Here is a 23,993-nt window from a genome sequence, read left to right on the forward strand (position 1 = left end):
AAACAAACTTACTCATGAACACAAAATCCACACAGAGGACTGATGATTAGGTCGTTTTAACATTCCTTCTTTCTGGGTTTCCTCTGCGTTATATGCATCTTAATTATGTATTATGCAGTTTCTACACTGGTCTACCTTTGATGTATTGGTGATAGTTCTACAAAGGCTCTCAATTAACTTCAGCTCTGGTGTTAGTTATATAAACTTAGAAGTTCCAGTGTTGTGATATGCTGTTCCATACCTTGTGTCGGCTTTATATTGTTTGACATGGGCTTGCGTAGTGTCTTTCAAAAATATATTGCAGACATTTGTTAGATGTTTCTTCACTTGCAGTACCCTGGCGGCTTAAGGTTGACCCAGTTTTGTTTCTCTGCTGTGTAACAACTGTGTTTTTCAGCTTAACATTTATTTTAGCCACTCTTACTCAAAATAACCACTCTTATAAAGATTTCTCTTATGCTTTCAGAATGTCTCCCCATGTATTATTGCCATTATATTTTCTCTTGCTTTGTCTTACTGCAGTTGTATATAAAGAAAACATGTTATTTTGCAGGCTATAGACCCCGTATCTGTGGCGGTGGTGACTTTGGGGTCCTCTAAAGACATGCTGTTTGAGGGCGGGCCACGGCCATGGGTTTTAGAGCCATCAAAGTTCTTCTATGACTTGGCTCCAGAAGATAAGGCCAGTGTGACCCTTATGCTGACCAATCCCTCAGCCCACAACCAGCACTGGGTCAGAGCATCATGCAGAGCCCTGGGCGAGCAGGTGAGATCGCTTGAAATCTATCTTTTCTATTTCTGCCATCAGATAAATAATCATATATATATATTTGCTAAATTAATGTCATTTTATCTTTTTCAGGTGCTGGAGGTGATGGTGGGCAACAAGCCCAGTTTAACCAACCCTTATCCTGCTGTGGAGTCAGCAAAGGTCAAGTTTGTATGCGCTCCTCCATCCCGCCTCACCTTGGTCCCAGTGTATAGCAGCCCACAGCTGGACCTGAGCTGCCCGCTGCTGCAGCAGAACAAACAAGTGGTATGTATGAAGACTGTATGGAAAAAGTCAGCATAGTCTTCTCCTATTTAAGCCTTGACATCCACAATTTGAGCAGTGTCGTTACAGCTTTTGCAAACGAAAATTCATAAACGTCACCAGTTTTTGTAATCGATTGATCTGTCAATTTTTTTCTCAATTAATCGTTTGTTCCAGAAATTTTTTAAGAAATGGCGTTCAGTGTTTTGTCAAACCTGAAAATGACGATGTTCTCGAATGTCTTTTGTCCACAAACCAAAATGATTCAGTTTTAATTATTTCTTTGTTTTATGGAGCAAAGAAATTAAGAAAATATTCACATTTAAGAAGCAAACACAATAAGAAATCTTTGTTTTTAATAATGAAAAAAGCTTCAAACCAATGAATTGATTAGTTGACGATATAATTTAATAATCTTTTCAGCTCTACCTGCAACCAAGCACCTATTGGAAAATATATACTGACGTCAAGTCAAAAGCAATGTGCTTTATCATCTGTTTTCCTCTAAATGGAAACCTCATTTACAGAAGTGACATCATGTTCTCTTGAAGAACATCTGCAACTAGTGATTTGAGACCAGTAACATGTTTACTGATGTTGTTAATCAAGTGAGAAGTAAACTCATTTTCCCCTTTGTCTTTATACTTTAGACTTTATATACAGCATGTGTGTCATTTGAAAGGTTCACTGTATAAGAGATAGTGACATTGAATGGTGAAACTGCAGTTCAACATTCACCTGCTTTGGTCCACACTAAAGTGTGAAGACACATTTTCCAGTAGGGTGACAAATTCAGATATTTATACTGCTTTAAATGCACTTAAATGATGTGTTTATTATTTTCTAGGTACCTGTGTCAAATTACCGTAACCCTATTTTGGACTTGGCTGCGTTCGATCAACAAGGGAGAAAGTTTGACAACTTCAGCTCTCTGAGCCTGTTGTGGGAATCGACGAAGGTTTCGTTGGCCAGTATCGAGCCCGCTATGCCGATGGAACTTCAGCTGCTCAGGGATAACAACAAACAGATGAAACTACATGGTGAAACATTTGTTACTTGGCAAAGTTTTTTCATTTTGTTTTGTTTTTCAAAGAGTGTGTGGACTGTTTGCTTAACATGACTTTTGTTTAGACATTTTAAAAGTAATGAGGCAAAAACAGAGGAGACCAGCTCTGACAGGCGACTGGCAGCAGACGAGAGGAGCAGATGATGTTGTGTGTTTTTGTAGATTTGTTATGATAAACAAGTTGGCTTGACATTTTTCGTATTTGCTGCTCATCTTTTGCAGGACGTCAGACCGTTCTTGTCCATCATCAGACAGGCATCGCTGACATTACAGTGAAGGCTGTGGGTTACCAGGTCTCACACCTCACTGCAGCCAAAGTCCCGAGTCCTGTAAGTAAAAAACAATGGCGCAACTTTATTTTTTTAACTTCCTCATTAAAAGCAGAAGTGGGTGAATGAAACCTCATCAAAAAATTGTTGACCCACTGCAAGGGAAAAATTACTCTGTCCCAATTAAATGCATGGTTTGTATAATTTTTTTATATATATACACATGTTGTAGGGCTGGGCAAAATGGACCAAAAGTCATATCTCGATATATTTTGGTTGAATAACGATATACGATATATATCTCGATATTTTTTCCGCAAAGTGAGAGCTGTGAAATGAAAGGTTCAGTCAAAGTCAAAGCCAAATATGAGTAGTTTTATTGAAATTAGTTTTATTTCTCATTTTAAGAAAAACATTTTTAAACATCAGCTTGAGATTACCTTTTTGTTAACTTATCTGTACAGTCCCAACCAGTTGCAAAAGAAACAGAGCAGCAACTCAAACATTTCCGCCCCTTTTATTTTACTTTGATAAACAGTAGTGCTGTCACATGTGCTGCTTGACCACATATCGCTGGTCGACGCTAAATGGGTGACGTTAGCGAGCCAGTTTGCAAGACTGTCTGACGTCACTGTACATTTGCGGCAGTGCTTCTCATGCTTCTCGTGCACAATAGTTGCGACTGGGAAGCTCATATCTCGGGTCCATTGTTTCATTAGCTTTTCATTAACGTGTCTTTGGCAATGTGAAAGGACACCGCTTTTGTTATTGCATACCACTTGTCTGGAGTTTTGTCGGGTTGTGGACGGCTTGCGCCTGTGGCTTCTGCAGCGCGCAGTTTCACACACTCTGCATATTGCACTTTGTGCCACGTTTTTAAGTGGTGAAAAAGATTCGTATTGCTTCCATCACTGTCTGCAACGTGCTTATGGCACTCCCTACATATAGCGTGGTTTTGTTGCTCGTCCGATGATTTGTTTCCAAACCATCTAAAAATGATTGAGCCACTGCTTTTTCTTTTACTAACCCAGACGCTCTCCTCCGCACGCTCCGCAGACGTTGCTGCTTTCTCCATGTGAAGCGGAGTGTCTGCCCCTCCCCTCTCTGTGCATGAAAGACGGGCGGGGCGTGAGGAGAAGTGCCAGAGAGCAGAGAGCTCCGGTCAGCGGCTTGTCTGGAGCAAGGATCACAGCGCTAATTTGAACTATATCGATATACGCGATATGGTCTAATTCCATATCGCATTTAAAAAATATATCGATATATCTTAAATATCGATATATCGCCCAGCCCTAATATGTTGTATATAATAGTGCTGGACACTAAGTTAATGCATGACGCATTTCCACGCGTCAACGCTAACGTTGACGCCGTTAACCGGCGCTATCACGTTAACGCGCCCAGCACTAATATATATATGTGTTTGTACATATATATATATATGTATGTATAATTGTAAAAATGCCTACCTTGTTTCTCATTGTCATTTAGAATAAGACATTGTCAATGTCTGCATAGCATAACAATAATCCTGATTCTTCCTCTTTTGCACAGTATGACCCTTTGACGCCGGTCTCTGCCACTCTGGAGCTCCTGTTAGTTGAAGATGTGAAAGTTTCTCCTGACATGGTGACCATATACAACCACCCTGACGTGCGGGTAAGAAACGGTTCCATCAGTCCCTTTTCGGTCTCGTATAAATAAAGTGCTCCGTCATATTTGTACATTTAGTATGGGAAGTGACAGATGCACCTTTTAGTAGCGCTTGCTATGTCACATAATCATACTGTGTGTTTGGCTGTTGCTCGATACAAAGTGCAAACTTTGCTCAGTGTGCCTTCCTCAACTAATCCTGTGTGATACAGGAGCAGTGTTCAACAGGTGTTGGGGTTAAATAAGAGCTTGTGACCCGTGAAAGAGGATTTTACCGATTTGAGTGAGGTCTCCTTTGAAGTCACACAAAACCTGACCATGAACTGTAACACTTTTCAGATATGAAATTGTTCTAGTCGTTTTCAATCTTTTTTCACAAGACGCTGATGTGTTTTGTCTTGTAGGCGAATCTGGCCCTGCGAGAGGGTTCAGGACACTTTTTCATCAATACCAGTGTTAATGGGATGGTGGATGTGGTGTTCCAAGAGGCCCAAGGAGCAGCTCAGGTAAGAAAGAACATCTGAGCTGGGATTTGTGAGTAATTACGTAGTAAAGAAAGTAGATCATTGTTCAATGCTGAAAGTAGATATGTAAGGATCTCTTTGATTTGCTGTGTGTGCCCAGGTCTCTCCTGTTCACCCAGGAGTGGTGAAGGTGATGGTTCACGACCTTTGTCTGGCTTTTCCGGCACCAGCCAAAGCCACGGTGCATGTTTCTGACATCCTGGAGGTTTACGTTAGAGTGGTCGACAAGGTCAGTTTTCATCTCCCATAATCCCTCATGTCTGACGGTCCGAGGCACTGCTCGGCTCGGTGTGATCCCTATTATTAGCACCGCACATTTCTGAAATGCCTCGGTGAAATTGAAGCACTAAAATATGCTTGTCATCGTCTCACTCTGCTTTTCCCTCCGTTTTTATGTCAGATATTCTATCGTGTATTAACTTCATACGGTTTGGTCCTGCTTGTGGAATTATTAATTTCCCCCTGTGACGATTGTCATTCATCTCGATTCCAGGTGGAGATCGGCAAATCTGTGAGAGCTTACGTCAGAGTCTTGGATGATAACAAGAAGCCCTTCCCTGCCAGCTATTTCCAGTTCATGAATCTAAAACTCAAGGCAGCTTCTGCTATAGTCTCTTTAATGTAAGTTGGTGGTGGGGAGAATAATGGTGAAACATTGCAGTGTAAGTTGCTTATGTAAGTTTTAAATGTCTTCTCTTTTCTTTTTTTTGCAGACCATTAGCAGAGTCTGCTGAAAATGATACAGCCGTTTTCCTGGTAAAAGGTGTCTCCATAGGTCAGACCACTCTGTCGGCTGTTGTTTTGGATAAAAAAGGCAGAAAAATTGTATCCCAACCTCAGCAAATTGAGGTATAATATTTGATTGACCTTATATTACACTTCCAATTCCTGACTCGTGAATGCGTTGCACATACTCAAACTTGTGTTTCTTTATTTCTAGGTATTTCCACCTTTTAAACTCATCCCAAGGAAGATGACCCTTTTAATTGGAGCGATGATGCAGGTGTGTACATAATAACACTGATCTTTACGGAAGAGTTCATCTCGGCTTCTCTTCATTTTCCAAATGTGTCATTTTTCGAGAATATAACATTAGCCTAATTGCTCCTAGTTCAAACATGATCTCAACTTCACTTCAACTCCAGCTCTAATTAGCAAGCATTTGCTATTTATCCAAGAAGCACCCTAATAGAGCATAGCAGTGTAGTTATGTAATAAAAAAACAGTGATGATGTTATATGCTGCAGTAGAAGTCACAAGTCTCTGATATTTAAAAAAAAAAAATGTCAAGAAGTTCCTGCTATACTGGCAATGTATCCGATTAGTAGAGCGTTTTTATCATGGTAATGTTCACTCAAATTGCTCTGAACTTATTTGTTCTGCATGAAATACCAAAGGATGCTCTGGAAGTTGTTGGAAAATAATCATTCGCAAATATTTCACTTTCAGGATAATTGTACCTTTGCTCTCTTAGTTATTTTTTAAAATATGTTTTGCCACAATTAACATGTTTAATGATAACAATTTATCTGGTCAGCCTTAAAACTCTTCTTTAGGATTGTCCTATACACTACCGTTCAAAAGTCACCTATTTTGTGTTTTCCATTAAAAAGGCACACTTTTATTCATCAGAAGAGTTGCAAAATTAATAGAAATTATAGTCAAGACATTGACAAGATTAGAAATAATGATTTTTATTAAATCATATAGTTTTCAGCTGTGCTAACATCTAGCAAACACAATATACCATTAGAACACTGGAAATGGGCCTCTATACAGCTAGTATAGTCGTTACCACGTTAACAATGTATAGAGTGTATTTATGATTAATTTATTTATGTTATATTCATTGAAAAAAGGTGATTTTTCCTTCAGAAATAAGGACATTTCCAAGTGCCCCCAAACTTTTGAACGGTAGTGTACGTCAGTGAAGTCGGTGAATGAGAACATTTCTGGAATGGTTAATTGTTAATTACACAAATTGCACTAGTTTAAAACTAAGGATTAGATCTATCATTGTTGAATCCAGGTTCTAAACTGTCCACCTCTTTTCATTCCTTCGGGGCATGTACAGATCACATCTGAGGGTGGCCCTCAGCCCCAGTCCAATATCCTTTTCTCTATTTCTGACGGAGACATCGCCTTAGTTAATGGCATAGGACATGTCAGGGGTGTTGACATTGGTAATGTCACAGTGACTGGACTGGTCCAAGCTGTCGACGCAGAAACTGGGAAGCTGGTTGTTGTGTCTCAGGTAAGATTTGTACTAATGTAGGTGGATGTGAAAATGGACAAGTGTGTGGCTCACTTAAGAGAAGCTCATACTTTCCTTTGTTTCCTTAGGATCAAGTCGAAGTTGAGGTTGTACGTTTGACAGGGATCCGAATCAGAACGCCTATTACGAGAATGAAGACGGGAACACAGGTAAGACTTTTATTCAGGGCACTTTGACTTATGGTAGTACTGTAATTAACCAACCTGGTGTTAGGATCTGATCACAAAAAGCACAATTGGGTGTAGTGTAAGGACCTGTGTCACCACATTCCTGAGCATGTGTGAACACAGTCTTGTTTTACATTAATCGTCCCCCTTAGGTTAATTTATTTGTAGCCACAGGCACTTGTTTTTTTGTAATGGTTAAAATCTTACTTCATGTTAAAGGAGTATGAATCGTGTTTGAGACACTCGGCTCATCTTGACTGACACATTGGCCAAAGATGCATACACTAGTCGCAAAAAGTTGATGCTACAGTGGTATTCTACCATGAAAGTAGGGCATTTAAGTAGAAGGATGCAATAGGTTCCTTATCTTAAACAAGAGCTAACGGTGGTGTCAATACCACAACAAAAACTCTCAATGTCTCAATAACTTGATACATTTTAAGGTGTTGTCTTGGTCTCATGATGTCAACATTTGACTTTTAGCACCACATCAGACAGTTGTTGTGATTTTTGTGGTTAATCGCCTTGTTAGAGAACTGCATGTTATTCAATACTGTACTGAAACACGGAACAATTGGACAAAAGTTTAGAGAAGGTTAACGTAAGTTCACCTGTAAAGGTTATAGTGCATTTTAGGGTGCTTTCACACCTACAGCATTTGGTGCGCACTAAACGTGTTCCTAGGTTCGGTTCGTTTGAGTAGGTGTTAATGTAATCTCGGTACATTGGTGTGCACCAAATCAACCGGTCCGAGACCACCCCTTCAGGCTCGGACGGGTTGATTTGGTGCACACCAAAGTACCGCTTTATCTGCTCTTCTTTGGTACGGTTCCTCTGGTGTGAAAGCAACCAAACGAAATGGGACGAAACGGTCTAGTTTAATGCATTATAGGTATGAGATGAGATACCGGATTACTACGAATTTCCACCGGGTGCGGCAGCGGCGCGAAACGTTAGCACCGCGGTTTTGCGACATCCTCTGCCCAGCGTCAATCCTCACCGGGTGCGTTATGGCAGCGCAGCGCGGCCTTGAGTGTCAGCCGTATTTACACAAGAAGCCGCGCCCGGTGGAAATACTTACATTGATTAAAGTGGCAGCGATCAACTTTGGTGACCGCGGCGCTGACGTTCCACGGTGACGCGCCTGGTGAAAATCGGGCTTTAGTCGCGGTCTATTTTGGTTAGTTTAGAGCTCTGCATATGTGAAAGCAAGCCGTACCCACGTCTGTTGCTCCACTGTAACATTTTTCTGACTGGTGCGAACTAAAGCAATCGAGCTATAGGTGTGAAAGCGCCCTTAGGGGCATTCTGAAATTGAATCCAAAAGCCAAACATCACTAACTTTTTGTAAATAGTGTATTTACAGTCAAAACATACATTTGTCCTTGCAAGCACACATGATGCCAGTTAGTATTTATCCTCTTGTGATTGTGAGTCACTCTGGACGGATTTTAACACCAGGTCTGAACAGGGTCTTTATGGATGGTTGTACTCTTGATGGCATCGATTAAGCTTGTTGACTCTTCCAGATGCCTGTATATGTGATGGGTCTGACCAACAACCAAACGCCTTTCTCCTTTGGCAATGCTGTACCCGGGCTAACGTTCCATTGGTCCACCACCAAGAGAGACATCCTGGATGTCCAGTCAAGACACATTGAGGTCTCTCTTTTTGCTCTTGTATTTCATACAGTTTCTGCCACTCAACCATGCCTATTTTTTGCTCCATGTTGTTGACTTTAGATGAGCTGTCCCTGCATAACAGTATGATTAGGAAGCAGCATCTGTCCTGTCTCTGCTTCCTCGTGTCACTCTCGTCTCTATGTTTGATTTGGTGCTGCTATATTTCCCCAATTCTCATTATGGCACACCGGTCTCCTCCAGGCTAACGTGGAGCTCCAGTCAGAGCACAACTTTGGCATGAGGGTGAGTGGAAGAACTCGAGGGCTGACGGGGCTGAAGGTGGTGCTCAGAGTTTTGCACCCTGAGGCTGGGCAGATCATAGGCAACCTTCAGGAGCTCCGAGATGAGATTCAGATCCAGGTACAGCAGTGTGGCTCTTCGAAGCTAGATGTTTAAACCTTAGTAAACATTGTGTGTTTGTGTGTGTGTGTGTGTGTGTAGATGACCAGTATCATAAATCCAATATATGTAGATATGGTCTACAGCCTTGGTTTATAGACTTCTTTGCTCATCGTGATCCTGTCCCCTTACTACTTCCTCATAATAAAAAACGGTGACATTTAAGGCGGCAGAGTGGCAAAGTTGCTGAGCTTTGTAATATCAGGAGTTGTAAACTTTGTGAAGTGATAAGACTGCAGATAAGTTGGAGGCAAAATGCGTCTGACTTCAAATTCAAATGCCAGAGAATGATTAAAACATTTCACTTTGATCAAGGTCTATGACAAGCTGCAGATGCTTAACCCTGAAGTAGAGGCTGGGGAGTTACTGATGGCTCCCAACTCGGCGCTCAAACTCCAAACAAACAGGTGAGTCACAAGTGTCTCCTTCAAGTTAAAGTCGTGAAACATTACCGGATGGCAGCAGCTGCCGTTAAACAACACTCTTGAATATGAAAGAACCTTAAACGATGTTTGTCTCAGGGATGGCGTGGGCGGACTCTCCTATCAGATGCTGAATTGTCCTGACCAGGTTGTCACCGCTCAGGTGGACAATAAAGGCTTCCTCCTCTCTGGCTCTCTGACTGGCATCTCCTCTCTGCTCGTCACCTCACAAGAGACCTTTGGTGTCAATCAAACTCTCATCCTTGCTGTGAAGGTCAGTTTTAAGAGCCACTGCATCAACATTCTCACTCACTGTATATCTAGGTGTTTTTCTTTTTTTAAAGCGTTAAAATTAAGCTTTAAAGCCACAACATTGTAGTATGGATAAATAACAAAGTCACTTCTTGAGGCATTTTCTGCTGTCGTAAAGTGGGTTTTTATGTTTTCATGCTCAATTTTAAAAAATTTGTGCCTAATGAATGTAAATAGAAATGAAATATCTGCTTAAAGGGTTTATGGTTGAGAAGTTGCTGTATTGATTAAATGAACATGCAAATCAGAGCTGCAGAAATTGATTCAGTGAATAAAGGGACTGATGAGAGAACCCCAATTTTCCTGGAAATAGGAAGCGCCTTTTTATCCTTTTCTTGTGGTGATCTGCACTTTTGCGCCACCCACTGCTTTTTACGGTGAACTAACTCTCATATTTTCCTGAACGGCAGTGGATGGAAACGCATAAATGTGCATTTCAACTGAATATTTTGGAAGATAAAGTCAATGAAGCTATAGATTTTTATATTGTATCTTTGTACAGACTATTGTCAGTTTGTTGAATGCTAACCATGCGTCTTCTGTTGCACTAAATCTGAGCTGTTTTGTCTCACGTATTCTTATTCATAATGGCCACTGTGATTTTAAACTCTTGCATCCAATATACAGAAAATACATGAAACATAAATAGCTATAGAAAAGACACAACGTTTACTTAAAGTTTACTGGGACAAATATGGTAATTACAGATTTCATAGCAGTTCACCATGTCCCTGCAGTGACTTAGTGTGACACTGGTTCCTCTGTTTTCATTCCTCAGGTGGTGCCTGTGTCCTATGTGCGCTTCAGTACCAGTCCAGTGCTTCACACGCACAACGGAAAGAGTCTGAAAGCCTTCCCACTGGGCGCAGTCCTCACCTTCACCGTCCACTTCCACACCAGCACTGGAGAAGCCCTGCACAGCTCCAGCTCTCATCTCACGTTCTCCACAAACAGGTCTGTTTCACAATCTTTACACAACCTCTCATTAGAGAGGCTGTCATTTTTTACTGGAATAATTGATGATGAGTTTGTGCATTCATGAGTGACACATGGCTTTGAGAAAGCAGGAAGGAAGATATGTTTTGCAGTTTGCTTTAGTTGCTCAAGGTTGAGAAGCTTTTATCCTGCTGTTCTGGGCTATATATAGAGAGCGAGTACTCGGGCCTTTCTGTTGAGTGGTCTATTTGTGCACCCTCACTCAGCTGTGCATAACCTAATGACTTCTATTTCAAGTCGGGTCAATCCAAAAATGGCATGCCACAACGATATGTGAAATGTTTTTATTTTACCTGGAGTTTGTAAAAATGGCAAACATGGATTTGTGACACTATATAAAATCAACTTTTTAATCATTTTAATACTTATATATGGGACTCTGGAGGCCCTATGAGTCGGCAAAGTGTGACAAACGATGACTCAGTCATGTTTTTGTGGTCCAGGAGTACAGGAGATGAAACACGAAATGTTGACTTCCGCACTCATTGCTACGTCACAATGACACAATCCTGGAATTGTCTCGCAGAGCTCCGCTTTGTCCCCCTCAAAAAAAAAGAAATGCGAGAATGCAGGCGAGGGCAATAGTATCTGGAAGAGCGGAAGTCTGCGTAGTGTTCTATTCTTGGCTGCAGAGTTCTACACAAACTTCCAGCCTCAGAGGATTTACATTTTATATACGTGTCAGCTAGAGTCGGCAAATGATGGCGTTTCCGAATGCTAACTGCTGTTAGCTGCTGGAGCCTCAGTGACGCTGACGTAGTTTCCTGTGTCTCATTTGCATTTAAAGAGACAGACTTGACTCAAAAGAGAGCTTTCTGAACAGGGCTGTTTTGGCAGAGTGATTGAACTGCTGTGGTTCTTCATCCTTGAGGTATTTTGACCAAAGCATGTCACAGACATGTTCATTGGGACACTAGGGAACTAGGTTCACTCGGAGAAATAGTGTATAATATGTCTCCTTTAAAATGTAGTTTTTGCCGGTATTTCACATGGTTTGTTTTTGTGGTAGCGATATCTACAGCCAGTGCTGGGATGCATAACACTTCTCGTATTGTGGCCTTCACTATGTGTTTATAGCAGAAGCTCTAATCCTACAACTATGGTTGAAGCAGACTGTATGTGGAGTTCACAACATTCATTTACTGTGCGGCGCTGATCCTCGTTTCAGATGGAATAGTTTCCACCTGAGTGAGTGAGTGAGCTAAATTAATGGGAGTGTTGGACACAGAGAGCAGCACTGCTGCACTCCCACTGAGGGACTCCTTCATCTGTCTGCACAATAAATAGATTCTATTACCTTGTTCTCCTGGTGCTAGCAGGCAATTTAAGGGGAAAAGTATCAAAAGCAGCAGTAGTAGTAAAGGGACTGATGGTCTTGGGACAAAGACAACTAGCCTGCAATTAGATCCTATTGAGTCTCCAAGCAGCCAGTTGGATTTTTACCAGTATCTGTGTCGGGAGCAGTTTGGTATCATTTGTTCAGAGCAGGTGCTCTGGAGATTGAGGTGTAAAGCAAGATATTTCTTCGTGGGGAACAAGAAACATAATTTTGCAACACTAATTTCCAGTGTACCCATTTAATTTCTTTTTCCCTCTTTTCAGAAATAAATAAATTATAAATAATGCAGCATTTTTTAGATATCTTTGATTTTTAAATTCTCATTCTCATAATTGTCAAATATTTTGGTAATCGATAATCGGTTTGAAGCTTTTTTTCATGATTAAAACAAGATTTCTGGTCGTTATAGCTTCTTATATGTGAATATTTTGTTTGTTTCTTTGATCCACATAACAAAGAAATCATTAAAACTGAATCATTTTGGTTTGTGGACAAAACAAGACATTCAAGAACATCGTCATTTCCAGGTTTGACAAACAATGATCAACGTTTTTTAAAATTTTCTGACATTTTATGGACCAAACGATTCATCGATTAATCAAGAAAATAATCGATAGATTAATCGATTACAAAAATAATTGTGAATTGCACTTTTACTCTTAATTGACTGTAGGTGAGTGTATGTGTGGTAGTGGATGGTCTCTCTGTGGTCCTGTGATGGACTGGTGACCTGTCCCTGCCTTTCGCCCTATGTCAGCTGGGATTGACACCAGCGCCCCTGATGTGCAGGATAAGGCTGTATGGATACATAATAATTCCATAACTTAAAAACTGTACTTCTGTCCTGCAGAGATGACCTGGTGCAAGTCGGCGCTGGGCCGAGCAACCACACTCTGACCGTGCGGACGGTCAACGTGGGCCTCACCCTCCTCGCGGTGTGGGACAGCGAAAACACGGGCGTCGCCGACTACGTGCCGCTTGCCGTCGAGCACGCCATCAGTCCCCACGAGGCCCACAGGCTGGTGGTGGGAGACGTAGTTTGCTTTGCGGCCCAATTAAGCAGCCCAGATGGTGAGAGCTTAACGTGTGTGAGCAGCAACAAATCAACTGCACTTGAATTTATGTGTGACAGGTAGAGCTGTATTTGCTGTGATTAAGTGCGATTAATTGTGTTTGTTCACATGGGCACGGGAAGGTGAGTGCTGATGTGGGCTGTCGCTAACATCATCATATCACACTCATATTTTCTACTTTGGGCCAATTAGTAAAGGTCTAGTGCATAATAATTAGTGAGACTGCAGGGAGCAACAAACAGGGTTCACCCCTCCCTTACCCCATTGTGTCGGGCAACTACAGTGGCCTTCACATACACTACCGCTCAAAAGTTTGGGGTCACCTATACAATTTTGTTTGTGTTTTCCATTAAAAGTCACACTTTTATTCATCAAAAGAGTCGCAAAATGAATAGAAAATATAGTCAAGACATTGACGAGATTAGAAATAATGATTTTTATTCAAAATAATAATGTTGCCCTTTTGTCAAAGAACCAGTAAAACTGTTTTCAGCTGTGCTAACATCATTGCACGAGGGTTTTCAAGGGTTTTCTAATCATCCAATAGCCTTCTAACACCATTAGCAAACACTATGTACCATTAACACTGGAAATGGGCCTCTATACACCTATGTACATATTCCATTAAAACCAGACGTTTGCAGCTAGAATATCGTTTACCACATTAACAATGTATAGAGTGTATTTATGATTCATTTAATGTTATATTCATTGAAAAAAGAGCTTTTCTTTAAAAAAAAAAAAAGAAGAAATTTCTAAGTGACCCCAAACTTTTGAATGCTAGTTTACCAGAAAGAATGTAAACACGATTTCATAACTCTTTCACTCTCTCTGTGCCAATTTCCCTCATCTCCTTCATTTGTGTATGCATGAAATGTATGTCTCCCCTGTTTTCATTGCTTCAAAAATGTGAAACGCACTCATTCAGCCACTGTAGCCAATCCACACCACCTGAGACACAGAAACATGGCTTAAACCACCTAAAATGATCACACCTTTCTTTTACAATCCAAGTCTTTCCTGACTGTTTTTAAGCTCAACGTCATCCCATTTTCTCTATGTGTGTGTGAGTGTAAACTTTAATTAACAGTCTCTGAAACACGACATCAAATGTAAAATAATTAATTGTCCCGTTCCTTTCTCCCACCGTGTCCAAATATCCATGAATTACATGAATCAATTCTATCTGTCCTCTCTGGAGGTTGCAGGGCTTATATCTGCTGCTGCTGTTGCTTCCCTCTCTCTACTTCTTCACCTGCAGCACTAACACACATCATGTGCACACTTTAATGTAACACAGCACTTTTATCATAGCCAGCCACACATCCTGTGAAACTCCTGTGCAGCTGTCTTATAACATCAATTTCTGGTGTTTGTTCTTGAATGTGAACGTCTTTTAAACGCATCACTGAGTTTTGCACATTTCTGACGTTGTTTTTTTGTTAGAAAGTTAACAAAACAGAAGCTGCATTAATTACATTAATGATTCACTTTGTCCAATCTTTTTACAATTGAGTATTCACAGATAACGAACCCTGATCGGATACTTGTATCAGTGTTATCAGTATCAGGAAGTTAAATAATATTCAGAGATTATTCAGAGAAAAGGAAACCAGACACCGGCTGCGGTGTTGCAGGAAACACTAAAAGCTGAGCTTTAAACAAGTGGTTTGATGAAGTATTTCAAACAAATGCACAGAGAGGCTCCCGTCCGATACTTGAGATGGAGATCAGGACACATTAAGGCTGAATCCCAATTCCACCCCTTAGCCCTCCCCCTTCCCCCTACCCCTTTGTCAGAGTTCCCCTTGGCCCTCAAAACAGAGTTGAGGGAGCGAGGGGTACGAACGTTCCCCTAAGAAATGAGACACACCTCCATTACGTCATCACGTCGTCCGGACTTGACGCTCGCGGACTGCTACATCAACAAGCCGATGCGATGCTTGTTGATGTAACAATCCAAAAATGCCGTCCTAACAAGTAATATCTGTTGCCTGCGCTATTTTTCTGTTTTTACGACTGTCAGCTGCTAACCAACGACACAGGCGGCGACGCTGTGAGGAGTGTTCACACACACGGTTACAGCGACTGCAGACCCGCTGCATTACCATAACCACACACACGGTGCAGAGGGAGAAAGCTGCTCGCAGACAGAGCGGAGGAGAGCGGGGACAGAATCTCATGTTCTGTCCTGAAGACGCAACTGTGCACTCCGGCACAATTTGTTAATGTTAAAAAAATAGCGATAGCAGCTAGCTAACCACTTACGAAAGGAACGCTGGGATAGCATTGGCTACGACTAGCTAGTAATTCAAAACAAACTTGACTAGTGATTCAGAAACACCGTTGACAATTGAAGAAGACCGCAATACAATCATTACACATGACTGTCGTAATTAAAATACTGAAAATACATTTGTGCGAGTTTTTAACAGCCAGCTTTCAAACTTCGCTGACAGGTGACGCGGCGGAAGCTGCGAAATTCCTCAAAGCCCTCCGTTTCAAGTGTGGTCCTGAGGAAGCTTCGTTTCGAGGGGTACATAGCCCTTCGGCTTGGCCCTACCCCTTAACCCTTATGAGAAATGAGACAGCCCTACCCCTCACATGAACGCGCAAAAACAAGGGGTAGGGGGAAGGGGGAGGGCTAAGGGGTGGAATTGGGATTCAGCCTAAATATTTGTAACTAATTACAATGATTAATGCTGTAATTTTGCAGCACTAGGGTTTAGATAATCAGAAAATAAGCAGAGAAGGAACAAACAAAAGCTGTAGTTATGTATGATCTATTGTGTTCTTGTATATTCTCTGCATTTCTCTGGGCCTGCTTTCCTTTAGGGATAAAACACCTTTTAATCTCAAGTACAATAGTATTGTTGTGCTTCACTTGGCAGAGGGGAGTCCTGTGAGATGTGTATTTTTTTTGACATAATCTTTTCTTCTTTGCTGCAGGTGTTCATGGGACATGGAGCTCTTCAGCTAATGGCGTTCTTCAGGTGGATCCTAAAAGCGGCGCCGCCGTGGCCAGAGACTCTGGGACGGTCACGGTTTTCTACGAAATACCTGGTGTTTTGAAAACCTACAGAGAGGTATGTCCTCTGTAGATAACTACTCCTGGTGTGATAAAGCGTGCAGCATCCCTGTATGTATATTTCTTTTCTCTACCTCACAGGTTTTGATGAATGAGCTCCAAGAAGCCTGAGCTCTGACTTCTGTTAATTATCCATGCAGCACCATCTCTCCCTCTCTCTCTCTCTCTCTCTCTGCTTTCTCCATTTCCACGCACGACATCTCAATTCTACCGAGAGTCTAATCTTCTCTCCCGCTGCATCAATCCTGCAGCAATTCATCATAACGAGAATCAAAGTACAGCAGGTGTACATTGTATCCATCATCACCTTTATGCAGACGCATTACCGTTACTGGGAGTCTCATCCTTGACGGAACGAGCAGTGAAGACTTACTGCACTTTGTCCACTTTCCTCTCAGCCCAGTGAGAATGAGTGAGATCTGCTGCATTTTATGCTCATCAGTTTTGAGCGTCTTTCCACTGCGACCGATAGACGTGGCACTAATGTCGTTATAAACCCTCGACTTGTCTTTTAATGACTTTGTTTCGCTGACAGTCTGTGATGGATGTAACCAATTAGTTGTGGATGCAAACGGTAATGCATTTCTAATAAGCATGCAACCTGAATTATGTTTGCGTTACGATTTATTTACTTCCTGTCACTGTACTTTGCTTCTGCAGGTAACGGTGGACGCGGCGACGACAACGACGGCCATGGCGCAGCCCGCGCCGGTCAGAGCCGGCAAGGAGACAAAGGTCCTGCTCACCACGAGGGAACGAGGAAGCAACCTTATTGGTACTAAAGTGAATCAGTTATCATTACAATATCATTAAAGGGATAGGTGCACAAAGTGCAACCATTCTTATGGCCATGTTTGCATCACACTGTGATGAAATAAATATAAAGAAAATCAAATTTAGGGAGGGCCTAGGGTCTTTTGATATTTGGGCGAAAGAAGTGGGTCAAACTGCTCTTTTGTCTACTTCAGAATAAGCTTTGAACCTCCCTTCATCCAGACAAAGCTCCTGAATCAGTTCTCAGTATTCTCAGTATTTTATTTTTTTTTCAAATTTGGAGGAAATTTCTCATCCAAATTCCTTTTTTGTTTCCACTCGCACATCAAGCAGGAAAGCTGTTCTGTTCTGATTTCGATTTTAGTTTAATGCAGCATTAATTCAGTGAGGCTGCAGCAGTTTCTCCATATTTCTCATGTCTGCATGGTAAAAATGAAGATCTACTAAGCAGCATATTAGTCTAGACTGCCAAGTTTAAAATCACGTTTCCAGTTTATCCATCACCTGGCTCGTCTTTGCTTTAATCAAGTATATATTTCCATTCATGTCAATTAAATGTGTGCTTTAAAATCTAATGAATAATAATTAAGTGGATGTCAGTCATTATTAATATTCATTACACCGTTTGTGTTTTAATTACAAACGTGAGTAATGAAGCACAGATGTTTTTTGTGGCTCTAATGCCAGTGCGTTGTGTGCCCTGCAGGAACCTGTTCCTCTGCTCACATTGAAGCCATTCCTCAACTACAGCCAGAGACTTCAGTCAGCTGCCAACTCAGCTTCACCAGCGACGCCATCGACTTCCCTGTCAGTGACGTCTTTAAAACGCACATCAGCTTTGACACCAGCATTGGTAAGACCGCCATTAATTCAAACCATCATGGTTCTGAGGTTATCTCGATTACTGATCGCATCCTGGTTTATGACCAGTCGGTATGTATTTACTCTGCCTTCACTGTCAGGTCAAATTACTTTGCAATGCACGCAGGTTTTAATGGCTTTGACCTCAATCTGCATTGGTGGCAACACAAAACGTGTTCTTTGTTTTCCTAATCTTTTTTTGCCAGCAATGCAAGATTTGGCATCATTTCTGGCACTATACGCGTCACTGTTAGCACGGGAGTAGTCACAGATGTTTTTAGCAAACTTTACTTTTAAGAACTTGGCTCAGTGTCCACTATTTTTTATCATTTGGATCTATTAAAAGATAATATTATTGGTGGGAATCACAGGGTTACCTCACGATATGATGCGATACATGGTCCACAATACCAGTAATATCACGATACAGCGATTGTGTGATAATCAATCCATTGCAAGACAATCATATAGTGATACATTCAATTCAATTCAGTTTTATTTGTATAGCGCCAAATCATAAGATACGTTATCTCAAGGCTCTGCACATAGACAACATCATGCAGAGCGGGTAAACCCAACAATTCACACAATGAGCAAACACTAGAGGCATCAGTGGAGAGAAAAAACTACCAGGACCATGAGCAGATATACACCAAATTTGTAAAAGGGTCAGATCACGATATCTGTCTAACTGAAGCAAACATATTTGAAAAGTTCAAAGTGCAGGATTTCTCTATTTTTTCACACCACAGAGAACAAAGTGCATAAAGTCTATGTATTGCACGTGGATGGAACGTCCCTTAACGTAGCTTTCTCTGCCGTTATCCCGCTGTAAACTCCCTCTTCTTTCGACCAGGTAGCTTACGTCCAAGTTTCCCTCCATTACATTTGAGCAGCGCCACCGTGAGGAGACATCTGGCAGGGACTGTTTGCTTTAGAGTGCCTTGATTTATTAATTAAAATATAAATATTTGCCTTGCGTTATGGATAATCATATTGCACGAGGAGGGACAACGATATATCACCGAATAGATATTTTGACCCACCCACGCTTGATGTTGTCACTGAGATCCATGGTGGTGGAAAGCCCTGCCTCATAAAAGAGAATTCAGCTTGTTTTCCAACAATAAAATGACTTTTAAACCTCAGCATAGTCTTCATATGCATGCTCATCATCAGGGGAGGGGAGGGGTGGGGAAATCCTGTTTACAAAGGCATAATCAATACCCGCATTGACCGTGGAATTAATCTAGGAGGGCCTATAAAAGGTGTCTGGGTGACATATTGAGCTGAGGAGACTCCCTAATACTTGAAAGCACTGGTGTAATTGTGTTTGGGGTTTGGGAATTCACTAAGTTGTTGGCTTATCTCAGAGGGGCGACTGCTGTGCGAGTACAAGGTTATGACCACTCGGCCGAATCCCACTGAGATCCTGATGGGAGGGTGTCATTGAGAAACGATCCTCACTGACAGATTAAGAGAATGTACTTTTCTTTTCTTTCTTTTTTTTTCAAGTCCACCTTGACACTCGAATCCCACACACTTATAATTCACATTGAACAATTATCTGTCATTTCTTCTCCCCCAGGCCTCTACACATGTTCCATGACCTTGCAGCCAATATCTGACCAACAGACCCGTGTGCTCAGCATGTCCATGACCAACCTGCTGGTGAAAACAGGCCTGGAGGGCAGTGATTTCTCTGGGGAACAAGTCAGTGCCAGGCTGCCTGTAGAGCCAGGGCTCTACTCTGACCAGACTGAGCTGCTGCTCTCAAACCTGCATCCGTCAGCTGAGCTCACAGTCTACGGCCACAGTGCCACACTTTCCAACATGGAGGTCAGACAATAACACAGACACAAAAAGAGAAAATATGAAATGGTTCCTTTTTAAGAAGAAAGTTTACATTCACTTTTTTGCCTTTTATCTGCAGGTGGTGTCCACTTCTGCCAACATTGCTGTGCAAGAGAAGGAGCAACATACTGGTTTCCCTAGTTTTTCAAAGTACACCGTCAGTGCCGTGGACCCTCAGTCTGCCGTCTCTGCTTCCATATCCGTTAGCAGCGCTTCCTCCGGCCAGAGTCTCCTCGTCCCGGTCACTTTGATTAACGTAGTTGATCCCAGCGCTCAGTTGCAAGGTGGAATATTCTTTCATTGAATATGACAAATGCATTTGCTTCAGAGAATCAGAGTGTATGTAATGTGCAGCATTGCAGGAAATATGAGTCAGGCTTTCACCCTTTTGAAAAAGTTGTTATCTACTGTAGGTCATTTATTTGCCATCTATGTTGCCCAATCTGATGCTGATGGCTGGATAGATAAATAGATACATTGTAAGCTAACTAGCATCTAAGATGGATATATGAATAGCTTGTAAGCTAACTAACGTGCTAGATAGTTTACAAGCTATCTGTCTAACTAGCATCATAGATAGATGGCTTGTAAAATAACTAGCATGATAGATAGATATATAGCTTGTAAGCTAACTAGCATGATAGATAGATAGATAGATAGCTTGTTAGCTAACTACCATGATAGATAGATAGATAGATAGATAGATAGATAGATAGATAGATAGATAGATAGATAGATAGATAGATAGATAGATAGATAGATAGATAGATTGATTGATTGTAAGCTAACTAGCATGATAGATAGATAAGGGTTATGTTACTATTCTGCCTTTGTTTGGTCTTTGTGAGCAGAAACAATTTAACATTATTTGTATGCTATGTAAAAATGGGCACTGTCAAGTAGAGGCAGGCCAATTAATCAGCTGATATTTACTTTTTTTAATTATTATTTTTTTGCATTAGACAAGTTTTATTTATTAATCGTTCAGTCATTACAAATTATGCATCTTTGTTCTCACAAACTTGATAATTGTTGCCATGTCATTAGAACTTTATTTTTTCATCCAAAAGTTTTTTTTTGTTTGTTTTGATGACCTGTTCCTTGTATTTAATATTTAGTTCATACAGAATTTTGTTGAAAATACTGCTGTGCAGACATAAAATGTAGATTTAAGGGACAAACTATTATTGTTGTTCAATAATAATAGCATTTTTTTTTATTGTCGTCATTAAACAGTTATATTTTATCAGATGCAGGGATAAAAGAACATAATGGGCCACAGCATTCAGCTACGCTCATATTAGACATGACTGAGGGAGCGTTTGTGTGTATACAGCAGCAGTGCAGGAGTGGGTGTTGCTGTTGCCTCCACGTCTGTCTTGACACGCAGTGAACAAATCACTTCCTGTGTGTGCGGCGCTTAAAATTTCAGAGACTGTTATTTGACAGTGTTTTACTGTAAATGTAACAAGACATTGTTCATATTTCAAAGTTACACACTCATTTTCCCCGTGGATTACCACAGACATTTGTTTTTATGAGTATCATTTCCATTCCATCCAGATTTCAGTAGCACCGTAACGCTCCTCATTTGTGTTAGGGTGTCGTATGTTCCGGGCAATTGGAAGCGGTTTTGACAGCCTGTTATCTCTTCTGCCGCTCTGTCTCAGCAGCTGCTGCTCCAGTTGTTAACAGGGAGGGAGACCACTCGCTGCACAGCTTCATCAACAGCTACCATATGATGTTCTTCACCCTGTTCGCTCTGCTGGCCGGCACGGCCATCATCGTCATCGGTGCGTCACGTCATCTCTGTTCAACGTGCCATGCTTATTTGATTATGAGTATAATATTGTGATAATTGACAATAAGCACTGGTAGTCTCATTTCGGACTGGACGGCGGGAGTCTGTCTGGGTTTATTAATTATTATTTTGTAGTATTTTTTTCACTCTTTATCTAAAAAGGAAGCATCAAAAAGTAATGCATCTCATCTGTGTAGATGAAAATGGGCACTTGCATCATCTCCAGGACGGCGCTGGGGTCAATTTGTCTCGGCGACAAAGAGAATGTGACAGCTTTATTAAAAAATAGCAATGAAGCGCAGTCAAAACATGACAAGATCTGTTTGTGTCCGTCCGTGGCAGTGGCAATTTGAAGCTCTCATAACAAGGTTCTAAAGCTCTTTTATTTTTCCACTCCTCTCTGTGCAGTTCTTCACTCAGTGTTCACTCCGAGGCAGCAAACATATCACCCTGCTTTCATCCAAACAACGACGCCACCGCCCATCTCAGGTAGGACACTGTCGCACTGTAGCAACACTTTCCCCAATAAGTAAATACAGACTAAAAAAGCAAATGTTAGTTTTTATTTACTTAAACTAATAGAGAAAGTATTACGAAGAGATAACAGGTTTCTCCCTTTACCTGTTCTTAAACCTCCACATCTCTCTGCTCAATCACTGACGCTATCTGAGGACTCTTCCCCACAAAACCATAGATCATGAATTAAGCTGGGATTTCCCGCTTATCTTGTATTAATTAAGCCCGAGACTTGGTTTCACAAAAGCAGTGGCACAGGTTGCCATGGAGATTTACTCCCGTCTGTGCAGCCAGCCTACAGACTACAGACCCAGGTTATCAGCCAGGTTTAAATAATCCTGGTGTCTTATCTGTTCAGCCTTCACTCTGATCACAAACTAAACATGTTCCACTTTTATTTTAATGAATGAACCTGCATTAAAATAACATTATTTTATTCTATTCTTTATTTATTTATTTAGTCAACTAAGACATCCCTTTGAGACAGCATTCTATTCTTTGTCAAATAAATAAACATATACAGTACATTACAGACTGTACAGTGAAAAAAACAGAACCAACACCATTTAATGTAGATTTAAAAATGTCCATGGGGTTTAATTTCCTCCAACAGAAAAACATAAACGCTAAATAAATAATAAAAATGATTTTAAACATGGCCGTGAATCAGTGATTTGGGGAAATCAGGGCAGCCGTTGATCGATAATTGATGCAGATCTATTTTCTGGTCGATATATTTTATTTTTTTTAAATGATGAAATAGGGACGAAAGCCCCAAATTATTACAAAAGCGTAATAATCGAAACAAGTTGAACGTTACAAAATGTTGGCTTTTATTCTGATAATAACTTGATAACTAAAAGCTCAAATGTAACGATGTCTGACTTCCTGTCTTGCTCGTTTTCTCGCATTCAGACCTGGGTTTAAATATGCAGTGTAAAGATGTATACAATATTTTAGGGTAAATACAAATGGTTTTTGCACCTTTTTTTTTACGTGCAACAAATTCCATTTGTTTCAAGTTCAACTCAATGAGTAATCATTTGCTAGCTGCATAGATCGATAGATAGATGGATAGATAGATAGATTGTAAGCTAACTAGATAGATAGATAGATAGATAGATAGATAGATAGATAGATAGATAGATAGATAGATAGATAGATAGATAGATAGATAGATAGATAGATAGATAGATAGATAGATAGATAGATGAACCAAAGAGAGAAACGAGCCAAGCTTTGAAACGGCGACTACAAAATAACGTTGGAACAAAGTCTTGTCATTCTGTGCAAAGACCTGACGCAGAAGTGACAGGCGGCGTTGACCACGTTTCCTCATGCAGACACGTTTGTTCTGCTTTCGTTTGTGTAAATAACTACACCGCTGTGTGATGTGCTGCTGTTTTTATATCTGCACAACCTCTCGTGTAGTGTGTGGCACAATCTTGATGATGATGATGATTAAGTGAATCTTTACTCTGCTGTAGCTGCTCTACTCTCCCAGGGAATCATTATTAATGATATTTGGCTCCTTTTTCAGGTTTAGGCTCTCCAGCAGTGAATTCCTTCAACCACTCGATACCCAGGACTGACCTGAACAGCAGCCCGAGGTCTCGTCTCTACTCTCCGGACTACAAGACCTGATGAAGCCCCCCCCCCCCCTTTTGTTCAGTCTGGTCTCTATTCTTCAAAAGCAGAACATCAAAGTTAAAGCCAGTTAATGTTCACTGAATGTGCCTCTGTCGCTACGGACGAACACCGCGGCATCTGACTGCAAAACTGTCGCCCTCCATTGTCTCCATGTTTGGTCTAAAAAAAGATGCTTTGAGAACATGTTTTTTTTTTCGGAATAGAAGATCAGTCAAGAATTATTATAGCGCTGTTTTCTT

At 41.0% G+C, this 23,993-nt stretch overlaps 1 protein-coding gene across 1 annotated transcript in view; it reads left to right on the forward strand.

Moving 5' to 3' along the window:
- nup210 (nucleoporin 210) overlaps positions 1-23,781 on the forward strand; it is a gene marked incomplete at its 5' end in the record, with an annotated part of 37,770 nt that extends 13,989 nt beyond the window's left edge. The window contains 26 exons of the mRNA XM_083895013.1: positions 554-766; positions 863-1,036; positions 1,881-2,073; positions 2,322-2,428; positions 3,923-4,027; positions 4,426-4,527; positions 4,646-4,774; positions 5,039-5,166; positions 5,259-5,394; positions 5,486-5,548; positions 6,620-6,799; positions 6,889-6,969; positions 8,517-8,648; positions 8,871-9,029; positions 9,384-9,475; positions 9,590-9,764; positions 10,581-10,756; positions 12,988-13,208; positions 16,160-16,296; positions 16,959-17,073; positions 17,779-17,925; positions 19,522-19,772; positions 19,867-20,071; positions 21,458-21,580; positions 21,997-22,077; positions 23,645-23,781. Coding sequence (XP_083751139.1) covers positions 554-766; positions 863-1,036; positions 1,881-2,073; positions 2,322-2,428; positions 3,923-4,027; positions 4,426-4,527; positions 4,646-4,774; positions 5,039-5,166; positions 5,259-5,394; positions 5,486-5,548; positions 6,620-6,799; positions 6,889-6,969; positions 8,517-8,648; positions 8,871-9,029; positions 9,384-9,475; positions 9,590-9,764; positions 10,581-10,756; positions 12,988-13,208; positions 16,160-16,296; positions 16,959-17,073; positions 17,779-17,925; positions 19,522-19,772; positions 19,867-20,071; positions 21,458-21,580; positions 21,997-22,077; positions 23,645-23,748 — 3,729 coding nt within the window. The 3' untranslated portion in view covers positions 23,749-23,781. The remainder of the gene's footprint in view (positions 1-553; positions 767-862; positions 1,037-1,880; positions 2,074-2,321; positions 2,429-3,922; positions 4,028-4,425; positions 4,528-4,645; positions 4,775-5,038; positions 5,167-5,258; positions 5,395-5,485; positions 5,549-6,619; positions 6,800-6,888; positions 6,970-8,516; positions 8,649-8,870; positions 9,030-9,383; positions 9,476-9,589; positions 9,765-10,580; positions 10,757-12,987; positions 13,209-16,159; positions 16,297-16,958; positions 17,074-17,778; positions 17,926-19,521; positions 19,773-19,866; positions 20,072-21,457; positions 21,581-21,996; positions 22,078-23,644) is intronic.
- Between the last annotated feature and the right edge of the window lie 212 nt (positions 23,782-23,993).

This window comes from Microchirus variegatus (assembly GCF_963457635.1).
Source record: "Microchirus variegatus genome assembly, chromosome: 9".
Lineage (NCBI taxonomy): Eukaryota > Metazoa > Chordata > Actinopteri > Pleuronectiformes > Soleidae > Microchirus > Microchirus variegatus.